This window comes from Rhea pennata, chromosome 7, assembly GCF_028389875.1.
Source record: "Rhea pennata isolate bPtePen1 chromosome 7, bPtePen1.pri, whole genome shotgun sequence".
In the NCBI taxonomy this organism is placed as follows: domain Eukaryota; kingdom Metazoa; phylum Chordata; class Aves; order Rheiformes; family Rheidae; genus Rhea; species Rhea pennata.
In genome coordinates, this window is record NC_084669.1 from 10,555,001 (window position 1) to 10,567,397 (window position 12,397).

Below are 12,397 nucleotides of genomic sequence, written 5' to 3' on the forward strand. Positions count from 1 at the left end.
CAGTCTCACTACGAGCAACCGGAATACTAAAGAACTGTGAATTTGGTGCTAACATTAACTCAAAGCTGTTTCTTACCTGATTTCAGAACCTTTCCACCCAAGCCACTCTATAATAAAACCTAATTTTTTTATAAGTGATGGTGTTATTTACACTGTTTGGTTTTGGATGCACACTGTCCTTTGGTCATGAAATCAATGCACTACAGTAGCAGCTGACGCTTTCAACCGCTTCCCACCCCTTCCCAAACTCCTTCTCCCCCGGTATCCCCTACTCTTTGTGAGGTGGGTAGCGAGGTGATTCAGTGCATCTTGTAGCTTCAGAAACAGCCTCTGCCTGGAGTTATAGAAGGAAGTTTTGCAAAGTGGCATGCTATCACTAGAGATTTAGTCATTCCATGTGGGCTGGATTCAAACTGAGATCTCAGAAACTAAAAAGACAGAGCGACACAGCCTCCATAGAATTCTGTGTACTGCACGCGTGTTAGAATAGAGCCTTGTAATGAAAGGAAGTGCAGGTTTTATTAACAAACAGTATGGCAAACCACAAATTCTTTTAAGATCAGTTCATACCTCCTTAGGAGAACTATAATTGGGGATGCCTTGATGTTTCACTATGTTATGAGTTAAGAATTATGCCTGAGTCACTGTACTAACCTTCATTTAAACCTTAATGTGCATTTTGCACTCAGTATAAAAACATCATTATGATTACAACCTACATAACATGCAGTGGGCACCTAAGTACAGAGAAAGTTAAGAATTGTTTTCTAAATTATTTTTTTTTCTCTCTCTCCCTTTTCAATTTTGATCTAGAAAAAATGATGAATCTCTTTATTTAGTTCTATTTGCTACTGGCTATCAAAGCATGCAGAATGAGAAAAGTAACTTACAAAGCTAAAAAAGAAAAGCAAAACCAAGAAAATTATCATCAATGTCAGAATTTTAGGTAAATGCTAGAGAGGATTTATAAGCTCCAACAGATTTGACTGATGAGTTCAGTACAGCTCTCATGTCACAGCCTTTGCAGTAACATTCTGAATTTTCCTATTTGTCTGTAGCCGTTTCAAAAAGAAAAGTAGTTAAGTGGCAGCTTTGTTCATTATATTCAATTTGATTTTCAGTAAAATTTTGAAATTAGGAATGCTAATTATAAAATCACAGTAACAGTTTGCCAGGAAAAATGATCCCACTACCTTCTTCTACACAAGCACAGGAGCAGATATGCAGGTATTATTAAAGGGATGAGCAAAAGATCCTTGTTCTTCTGAAAGTAATCTCAGAAATCAGGTTGCATAACCCTTTGCAACAATACTGTCTTCTGCTTAAATATTGAGACTATGAACATATTAGGGAGGGGACCTCAGCAATGATGGGAGGGCTTTCACAAGATTATAGAGGTTTATTTTATTTAATTTTTAACCGCTTTATTCTGCAGCTCCAAAATATCAATAATCAGGTCCACTCCAGACCAGAAAAAGGAAGAAAATATAAAACATTCAGGAAACTGGTGAAAGACTCTTTACATCACAAATATCCTCATGTTTGTAAGAATTTCCTGTAAATGCCCTCTATCTGTTTCTTTCTTATTCTTTGTCATCACCAATCCTAAAACTTAAAAATCCACTTCTCCAGAGCTCTGTACTCACTACTGATATGTCTGGGCATAGATATTTCAATCAGAATATGCCAGACAAATATGCCATACTAAAATATTCATGCTTCTAAATATATTTGTTTAAATATGTCACGAGTTGAAATTCTCCATACAGAACTCTTCAGAAATTTGACCTATAAGTAACGTTGACTTTACTGAGACCTTATTTTTGGTGGCTATAGAGAAATAATAAAAAAGCAGTTCAAATACATGTTTTGCTATAGCAGAAGTAAGGGAGGATATTCACTTCAGAAAATATGCTGAAACATTTGAGGAACTGACCATTAAAACAGACTTCCTACTCTAAATATTTATGAATCATTTCCTAACTGAAAGAAAGGTGTTCTGGAATACTGATCTCTAGTGTTACACCTACAGATCTACAGCATGCACAAATAAATAATAAATATTGATACGTGTGCATAAGTCTACGTGTATTTTCAGTGGGTATACAATACCCCTAGTAATATATCAGCTATTGCAATAGCTCACACCCAACTCAAAACATTATGAAATACTGTGCAATTTTTATAGTATTTCAGCAGTTTTCTTTACCAAAGCAATGCTTTCACTTTCTATACCAGTGTACAACTGTATTTACCCTATCAAAGATTTTGTGATGCAAACAAGATTATTACTGTACCTGATTTGATCATGGTATTCTAGCAGAGATCAAATAATAGTTTTTTTTTTTTTTCTTCTTTTTCTAGTGCCTTTAAAAAAAATTCCACTATCAAAGAATGTTAATTTTCAAGGTTTGATCTAGAGATTCCCATGTAAGTATACAATTATTAGGAAAAAAGAGGCACAACAGTGAATATTTTAAAGCAATGTAATCAATATTTTTGCTTTGTGTAGATTTCCCTGCAACAATGAACAAAAAGATCTACTTCAGATTTAGAAACTCAGCTTTAAAGGGAAAGCTAGACAACAAAAAGCAAGAAAGTACTCACCTCTTCTCGTAATTTTATCAACTGCAACATGAACGCACAAAAAAGATAAAAAGGAAAGAAATGGCAGGAAAGAAAGATCAGTTGTGTGACAGGATACAGAATTAACATTGACAATTTATCTGTTTACATGTTTAGCATTTAAAAATCACAGACAAACACATTAAAAGAACCTAAACATAGACTACATGCAGAGTTTTTTGAACGAATAAAGATCACTTTCTCACACTGTCACATTAAACAAAGAGAATAGTGTGAAATTCTCTTTTAAACTACATCTAAGACACCATCATGAAATAAAGGGGAATGACTTCATAGAAGTCTATATTATAAAGAAAAAAAACAAGTTTACTATTCCTCTCTTCGAAGATTGTACAGCTGAAGTGGTTTTGTATATACAAGTTTTCAGAATGTTTTCTGTATATTTTAGTTGTGACAACTGATTTCTCATTTTACTAGCAGATCTAACTTATTAATAGATGACTGCATCTTTATAGCATGTCATCAGTATAGCAACTTTTTTATATCTTAGTTGTATTGTAAGCATATTATCTATTTTTATGATTGAACTTGATATAGCAACCTTTTTTTCAGTTAAAATGAAGCAGTTTAGTTAAATGGCTTAGAATTTTGATTTATTGCCTAGCATATTTAATAATAGACAAAGGAATAGGGACCAACATGAAACGTGATTGCCCTCAGAAAAGGCTCATTCCAGATTCTTAATCCTAGACCACTATATACTCTGCATGTGTGTGTGTGTGTGTGTGTGTGTGCGCGCGCATGTGCGTGTGCGTGCAATTTTATTTAACATATGCCTGTAAAATCTAACACAATCTATAATACTGCTGTGGCAGCTTTACTATAAAATTTAATAAAATCCAGTCTGAATATCAAGCTATGCTGCAGTATGTTGTCCATTTAGAGAGAGATGTATCAATTATTTGTTCTCAAACAAAAACTACAATCACAACACATGCCTGCACAGGAGTGCCCCTTTACCAAAAAATTACAGTTCTCTCACCAATTCCAGTTGAATTGAAAATTACAACAGCTACATCATCATCTCAGTTTACGCTGATACTTCACCTACAGTTTTATAACAGTACTTTTCAACGTGTGCGCAAGCTGAGCACGTTTAAGCCGAAGTCCCTCCAGCGCGGCAGCAAACAAAGGGGCTTCCACGATCGCCCCTCGTCTCACGCGGCTGCGCTAGAACCGAACCCACGGCTCAGCCTGGCGCCAGGCCAGGCCGGGGAACCCAACCGCGGCGGCGGGGGCTGCTCCCGCACGGGCTTCAGCCGCAACAGCTCCTCAGTGCCTTACGTAACGGAACTTTGCTAGAATTTGGCAGAAAGAAAACCATACTGTCCGCCGAACCAGCTCGTAAATTCAACTACTTGGCCTACCATAAGTCAGGCCCTTTCTCCAGCTCTCTCCCCTCCGCCCCCCGCCCCGGCTTTTCCCCCGAAAGGCAAACATTAAGTCTCTTTAGAAAGGGACGATCTGGGAGTTGATCGCATCGCTATCTTTTCTTTCTGCGGCCACCATTCTTCGGTTGGCTATCATACTAAAGGGCCAAAGTTTAAAACTATCCCCTGCAATAGAGTCCATTTGGGCATGCCACCCTGCTATAATCAGTGAGAGTTTTAAAATGCTGCACATTTGTTTTTTCAATAGGTCCCAAACAAAAATGTTCTATCTTGTTTGTGCTGCATGGCTGAATTTAAGCTCTGCATGGGATTTGCAGCTAAGCTAAGTAATGGGAAAGTTTTTTTTTTTTTTTTTTATGTTGGCTGAAAGATATTCATTCAAATTAACAAAAGATGTATTTTTCCCCCATTTAACAATGCTCTTGATGAAAATGCGTTACCTTTACTTTTCTATTTTGAAATATTTTCTGGTATTTTTATCATGCTTACCGCTCAACTGTAAACAGAATTAAGCTGTGTGCAGCCACCATTTTAGGATATGATAATCAGCATATTTTTGAAACAAAGAATTTTTTTTTCCAATACAGAATTCGATGCAAGAGGTAATCTGTTCCTTTGTAGGCTAAAAAAAAAGGAAAAAAAAGGAAAAAAAAGAAAATCTGGTTTACGCTGGTTTGAACCAGTGGAATCTCTTGTGGCTAAGCCTTCTGCTGTGACTGAAATCAAAACTGCGCCGCAGAGAGGGAGCGCGCGCGCGTGTGTGTGTGTGTGTGTGCGTGTGTGTGTGAGGCCCCTCACGTGACATACAAAACTACCGATTTTTTTTTTAAAGCTGATAACGCTACTGCCGTCTCTGTCCGCATATAGATAACGAATAAATGCTGAACTCTATTAAACGTCCTTTACACATTATCGTGGGTCGAACACACAATTTTCTGAACTTATGATGACAGTCTATTTATTTTGCTATAAACCCTCGGCATGTAACGAACAGATTTGTGTCTGGTAATGATCTGCTCTGCCAGGGCTATATGAAATGATACCGACCTTCTTTAGATCTTGGGGAATTAAATTGACCAACTTCACCCCCTGGTCTGGAGCTGAAGTCTGACACACTTTATGCACAGCAAGCCCAAATCTAATATTATCAGAACTTTGTAGTCAGAAATTAAGTAGCCACAAAATATTTGTTCACCACAAATCATGTACAGAGAGCGCGTGTGTGTACGGATACACAATTTAAGCTTCTAGTGTGAATTCAGTTAAACATATTAAGGAATGTAGTTGAGAAAGGAATAGCGTTGAATATTTCAAGAAAGTGGCTAACACGGTACATACCTGACACTTTTGGTGGAGAAGAAGGATTTCCGCTTTAACCCTACATCTACTTTCTAAAAGATACGAATCATCATAAAAAATAACTGTATAATTAACATGAAGCCACAACTTCAAGCAGTGAAACACTGCACTGAAAAGCTCAAAACTTTCAAGGGATTTGATAAGCCCTGATGGCCACAAATAAGACTTGGAAGTATTAGAGCCTGTTAAACAGCACTCCTGGAAAACAAACCACCACACAATACTCACAGGAGGATTTCGGATTTGGGGTTGTGGGTTTTTTGTTCGTGTGTTTTTAAACGGGAGGAGGGATGTCTCAGCCTCAAAACATGCCTCATCTGACTGCACTCACCAGATGCAAATTAAGATGAAATTAATGGATTACTTTATTAAACCCTATGTGCATTCAGAGCATACCTTATTAAACAGACATGAATTTGTTTTAAAAAGAAGTTTTGATTAGGGGAATTGTACATTTTTCACAACACCAGAAGTTTCTGTATATTTTATCTATTAAAATTAGTTAGATCTGCATTACAAGGCAACCCCACTTAAAACATCACCTAAACATGATGATAACTACTTACAGAAAGCACATAGAGGAAAGGGGGGAAAGAAAAGAGGAAAGACCAATAAGCATAATTTGCTCATTCTTTACTCAGCTACTTGTTCTTAAGTCTTTCTGCTTGGAAGAGCAAGTGAAAACCTACTGCTACAACTTCTACTGTATTCAGTACAGCTTTTAACTTATTTCTGTATTTTGCTATAATTGTACCTTTGAAACTCCAAAAAAAAAAAAAAGTTAGAAGCTGAATCAGCAGAACACTCAACTGTTTGCTTTTCATATAGTGAACCATTTATTACTAGGTACTCAATATATTCATACTGGTCAGTATATTGATTTGTCCTCCTCCTCCACAAAAAAAGTTTGAAAAAAATATTAATCATGATGACAAAGACCATACCTAAAACACTTAAGTCTTATCTGTTTCCTTTGGTTGACTCCCAAGTTTAACCAGATATTTAACATTTCTATTGATATATTTTATGAATCTTTCTGGTTTGCTGTAGGAGCAAATCTTAGCTGGCAACTGATTCCTTTACCACGAGAGGAACCTCTCCTCCCTTCCCTCATCCTCAAAATTGGAGACTGAATCAGAAAATAATCATCTTTTGATTTAACTAATTTAACCTAGCCTAAACTGATTCAGAAGTAGAAGTCCTGTATGAGTTGGGTGGGGGGGTCAGCCCATCTATCTACACTTATTCCCATTAAACAAAATTAAAGCAAGTACTGGAAACATATTCCAACATTTTACAGGGCTACAAGTTCATCATACTTTCTTTATCTAGTCCAAGTTTTCTATTGATATAAAAATATGTAGGAGCGAAAGCATGGTAGCCCCTGGGTTACTAGGTTAAACAGATAGAGACAGTATGCTCCTTGTTTAAGTAAGAGCCCAAACCTTACACTTGATCTGGATAGCTGCACCCACTGGTATGCTCTACTTCAGACTAGAGTTTGTGTAGTGACTGCTTGTACTCATACATACATGCATAGAAGATAAGCACAAATGTAAATCATGATATTTCGTAAGAAAAAGATTGAGAGGTTGATTAATGGAACAACATAATACATTTTTTTAAAAAAAAATATTGGCCTTCACATATTTAAAAGAAATTAGACATCTTCTTTATGGTGATATTTCATAACATTTTTCAGGGAAGAAAAAGTAGTTCAGAATATCCAAAAGTATGGAGGTAAGAATATGAATATGGGTTATAAAAAAGGATTTTGATTTCCTAAAAGATATAAAATTCCCTTACCACCTGAAATTTATTCCATTTAAGAAGCAATCATTTGAGAAAAAAAAAATGTTTGCAAACAACTGAAAGTATCATTCGCTTCATTGGTTTCATGAGATCATGTTTCTTCCATCAAGTATAGAAAAGAGATCATAACTCGCAAATGGTGCACATGTGAACCAGTTATCTAGTCATTCCTTAAAAAGCAAAAATAAAATATTTTATCTCATCCTTACACATAATATATTCTAAGTAAAGCATATCACAATTGCCCTTTTATGTCTGAAATTGAACACCATTTTCTTGAAATGTAAAAATAGCAGCATCTTAAAAAAATTAAAATAAAACTCTCAACACTTACAGGACTGTGGTTATGTTCATGACATGCAAACTGTGGAAGTCTTTTCCTTAAAACTATCCTTTTCATACATAATTTATTTGGGGATAGAAAAACTCTCAAATTTTGCAAAAATCCTTGCTATAATGTATAAATATGATGATTATTATCTTTTATATCTACTTCTTTGCATGGACATTAGAGCTGTTATACACTACAGAGTCTTACATTTGCAGATAAATTGCATTCTGCATATAATTTCATTAATATATGCATTAAAGTCTATTACAGGATTTAAAACTTAATCATACAGCACATTTAAAATGCCTTATAAGATTAGGGCTTAGGGGGTCTTTGTTTTAAAATTAATTGTACTGGGATAAGTCTTAAAGTCTTACTTTTTTCTATCCTTAGCAAAACTTACACCGAAGGTAGAAGATACTAAAAATTTCACAACATGGCTCCATTCTGTTCCCATGTTTAATACTGCATTTATCAAGTAAATGTTTATCAAACTTCACTTATGCTACCAAAATAATTTAAACTCTATCTCTCCAGAAGACAAAGTCTCATATGTAAGAAAACTTTCAACAAACTTCTAACTCAAAACCTGTAACTTTGATTCCAACTGAGATTAAAAAAACTATTTTCAGGATAAAAAAAACCAGACAGACCCCCAGAAATTTGTTTTCAAAGCTAGTCAAACAAGTTTCAGCACCAAAGGAAATATTAACATGTCAGTCAAAGTCCTCTAAATATAATGTTCTCTTTAAAATTTTTAGTAGTCTAGTAGGATCCTTACTGTAATGTTCAGAACAACAACATGGGTATAAATTTTGAAAAAGCTTAAAGGTTATCAGGCTTTTCTTCATTAAAAGAGGTGGATAGCACTGTACATTCGAGTGCAACATGCGTTATGAAAGCTTACTTTTATTAGTACAACTTGTATTTTTTTGGTACAAGGGGAGAAAATCTGTTTAGGGAAGGAATCACACAAGGAAACTGAGTGGAGTTCTGCCTAATTCTAAGAGTGCACTTTCATTTGTTTTGCCTGCCAGTGTTGATTTAATTATACTGCATTATTATCAAAGCTGCATTATGTACTTTTTTTATTCCTTTTACATGTGTTTGAGGTGAAGACCTTGGCTTTGTCGGCAAACAGCGCGTTTCAAGTTATTTCTTAAGTACTAAATAATAAAGAAAAGAGAAGAAAAGATTTTTTTTAAGATAGCAGACAGTGATCACAAGTTAAAGGGTTAAATGTAAGATCTCCAAGAAACATTTTGAAGTTGATTAAGACCCCAGCTTTGCATTAAACAGTATCACTTCCACATGAGTTGTTGCTAATGCTGTTAAGGAGCAGCTTGAGAAGCCCAGTGTGCCAGTGACCTCCTTCACCCCCCAGCCACCCACTAGGGCTTCTTGATTAGCATCCTACCTGGTTCTCTGAGGAATTCCCATCATCCCCTAGGAGCTCATTCCGCACCTCATCACTGTAGGCGATCCGTGACCTTTTCTGTAAAACAAAAAGAAAAAAGGGTTAGGAAGTAAAGCTCCGAAGCCATTGGTATCAAGGCTGATCATCTTAAACCTCGAGAGCCCCCTAATGGATACCTACTTGGTTAAAAAAAAAAATCTGCAAGAAAAAGTTATTAAAAAGTTCTTCAACTGCCATATTTTGATAAATCATCATGGCAAAACCTGTGTATGTTTGGCGTGATTTCTAAGACAGTCACATTCCTCAACATTTCATCACTGAAAGTAGCCTAAATAAAACTCAAGCTACATAACGTGATCTTTGGTCTGTTAAGTAGGTAACCTTAAGAGGCTATATCTGCTTACACCAGAAGCACTGAAGAAATGCATGTGTGGGACAAATGCACTCATCTGAAGAACGCCTGCTAGGTGGGCTGAGAACTCAGACCAATGCTGCAGTGATGTCATTAAATAGGAAAGGAGGACTGAGCTTTTCCCATATCAAAAAGATGACTTTGAACAACAGACATTCAACAAAACTTAAAATTACATATGTATAAAATCAAAAAGTCTTTCCTTTGCTGTTAAGGCTATGAAGGCCTACAGGGAAAGAACCAGAAATCAAAGTGGAAAAGAAAGGGGAGGGACCAACAGTATAGTGAAACATCAATTTACAGCAGTTTGGGGAAACCCCCCAAAATTGAGACAGACAGTCACACATTACATTGTTATGAAACAGTCATTATTCATAGTTTATGAGCTCCAGACTTTCTTGGCGCTGTTCATTGTATTGACTCTAAGCTAGATCAATGACAATGAATGACTGAAAGGAAGTGACTGAAGATTACCCAGGAACAGGACAACAGGGAAGTCCATAAACAGACAGTAGTTCAGCTTGCAGTTTCTGTGTTGGCCAAATAACAGGTTCTTAGCCAGGCAATTCTTCTACACTCACCATTAAAAGAGGGAAAGAATTTTTAAAATATTTTTAAAACCTTTTTATTTGAGTGTTGTTATGATCTGTTTTACTCTTCATAAGAGGAAGAAATCCAAGAGTAGCAAATACCAGGAGTAAGGCCTTTCTTTATTGATTGAAGTTGCCAACACAGCTCTGTGGGAGTAACCAGCAGTGGGAGCTCAGCAGAAAGAAATACTTCCTCTAACCTTCCCTAAGTGACAATCACACCAAAAAAAAGTGTTTGAGACTGGGACACAGAAAACAGCTCACTGGAAATTACACTGAGCACCGGGAAATTCATTACCTTTGTGATGAATAGGTTTGCAAGTAGGTCACCACTTCCACCAGAAAACTAGCTGTTGAGTTAGCTCTAGTAAGGCTCATCTCGGAGCAGCACAATTCAGCTTTTTATCTTCTGTAATTCAAGTATGCCCTTTATTACCATCATCATTGCTACAATGCTTACCAATATGTGATTCAGTTGCTAGTGTTCAGTACTAGATTATATACTAAAGCTACAGATGTACATAGCAAGCACAAAGCATACCATGGACCTACTACAAGAGCTGAATTGTGCCAAATCTTTTGGAGATCTCAGCTGTCACAGTTTCATACTAACCAAGCAAAAGTAGTCTACAGCATTAAAGGAAATGAGAACCTTTAAACAGGCTGTGGTATCAGAGCTGCTTGTTTAAATTATTCATTTCATCACTATGGGGGACTAAAACACTCCACAGTATGCAAGAATATCATATGGAGATGGGTTTTGTTTCTCTCTTTTTTCACCAAAAAGCCAACAAATTGGCATAGATTGCTCAATTATATTATTTTCCTATTTTTATTTGATAAATATCAAGCAAGGGAAGAAATTACAAATAAATGCCAATAAATACCTTTTTTTTCAGTTAAGAGTCAATCTCCTCATTTGAGGTCCAGTAGTTCAACTGTACACTCTTTCCATTTTACAACACAACTCAGATGCATTGATTCTGGTAGTGTTAAACATATTTGTCATTATTAGACTGAAACGGAGAACACAATGCTTCATGAGCTTGTTCTCCAGTGAACAAGTTGTCTAATTATATGTAGAGACTGAGATGGTCCTTGGTTACACATCATTTACCTGAAAGATTTAACTGGCTGATATCCTCATTCATAACAGACTGTATGCAAGAAAAAGAATAAGAATATTCTTCATGGGAAAGAAAAAAAATGCTAACAGAGATACAATTTCTAAAGGCTCTTTATAATCTTTTACATCATCATCACTGAACTTAATAAATATATTTGTATCATTGTTCTTTTATTGCAATGATCTGTCATGATTTGAAAACCAGCAATTATATTAAAAGAAATAACCCTTTGACTACAATTAGATGTAACTCTTTGCCATAATCAATAAATAATTTGATACTACTTTTGATCACAGTTTCACCACCAAATGAATCAATAATATAAAAGGAAAGGCCTTTGAACTAAAATGTTCGTTTGTTCTTTCAGGATTTGTCCAAAATATCAATATATTCGTATCTTCAATTACTATTCTTATTTTTATGAAAGTAACATTGCTAATATTTTCAAATGCAGCTATCAAAATTAGTCGTAACAAAACAGTTCATTTGAACTCAAGAATTATCTTAAAAAAAATTTTTTTTAGTTCAAAACTATCAGCTGTTTATAAATATGTACTTTAGCCAAGCACAAGAATGATAGTTTGAGCTGGAAATGTCACACACACTGCTACAGTTTGAAGGAACCCAATTCATAATGCATTTTATAAATAGTTAATGACTTCTATACATAAGCTAACCAGGCAAATCAAGAAATTGTCAACACTTTTAGTCTTAGTTGTCAGTTACCACTGTCTACTGGTACTTTATATGTATGTTTCTAGAAAAGAGAAGCTTTACAGAGTGTGTAATCCAATGCATTTTCTGGGCAGCTCAATATAGGTTTGAGAGCTTCTATATGCAGTTTTTCATCTGTAAAGGTCTGTCATATATGGAAGTTTACCTTGTATTTTGTTTTTTCTTGCATATGCATATACAAAAAGTCCTAAGCACACAAGTGTTTTTAACTCAGCATACACGTTTGCATTTGAATGCAGTATACACATGAACACACAAATGCACAAAAGAGTTAAGCTACTTTCCACAACAACTTCAAGACAGAGAAAGTTTCAGGAGCTGCTTTAAATATACTGCGGTACCCAGGCCTTCTGGCAAGGAAGAATTTCTGATTCCAGGCAGATCTCACTCGGTTTATGAACAAGATTTTTGCATACTGATTGGGTGATTTTCTTAAAGCCCTGTTCAAACAGATACACTTGCTCAGTTCTGTCTGGCAATTTGGCTTTAAACAATCTGTCTACTTGACCCAAGCCTTAACATTTCCCAATAGAACTGGATGCGTTCACGGGCAAGCACAGCTAAATTAGAATTGAAA

At 35.7% G+C, this 12,397-nt stretch overlaps 1 protein-coding gene across 9 annotated transcripts in view; it reads right to left on the reverse strand.

Annotated features, from left to right (window-relative positions):
* VTI1A (vesicle transport through interaction with t-SNAREs 1A) overlaps window positions 1-12,397 on the reverse strand; it is a 275,825-nt gene that overhangs the window by 210,592 nt on the left and 52,836 nt on the right. For 7 of the 9 annotated variants that reach the window (XM_062579662.1, XM_062579669.1, XM_062579666.1 and 4 more), the window contains exons 4-5: window positions 8,957-9,034; window positions 2,608-2,628 (exon numbers count right to left, since the gene is read on the reverse strand). In XM_062579662.1, coding sequence (XP_062435646.1) covers window positions 2,608-2,628; window positions 8,957-9,034 — 99 coding nt within the window. The remainder of the gene's footprint in view (window positions 1-2,607; window positions 2,629-8,956; window positions 9,035-12,397) is intronic. The other 2 variants (XM_062579663.1, XM_062579670.1) reach the window with 1 other exon arrangement.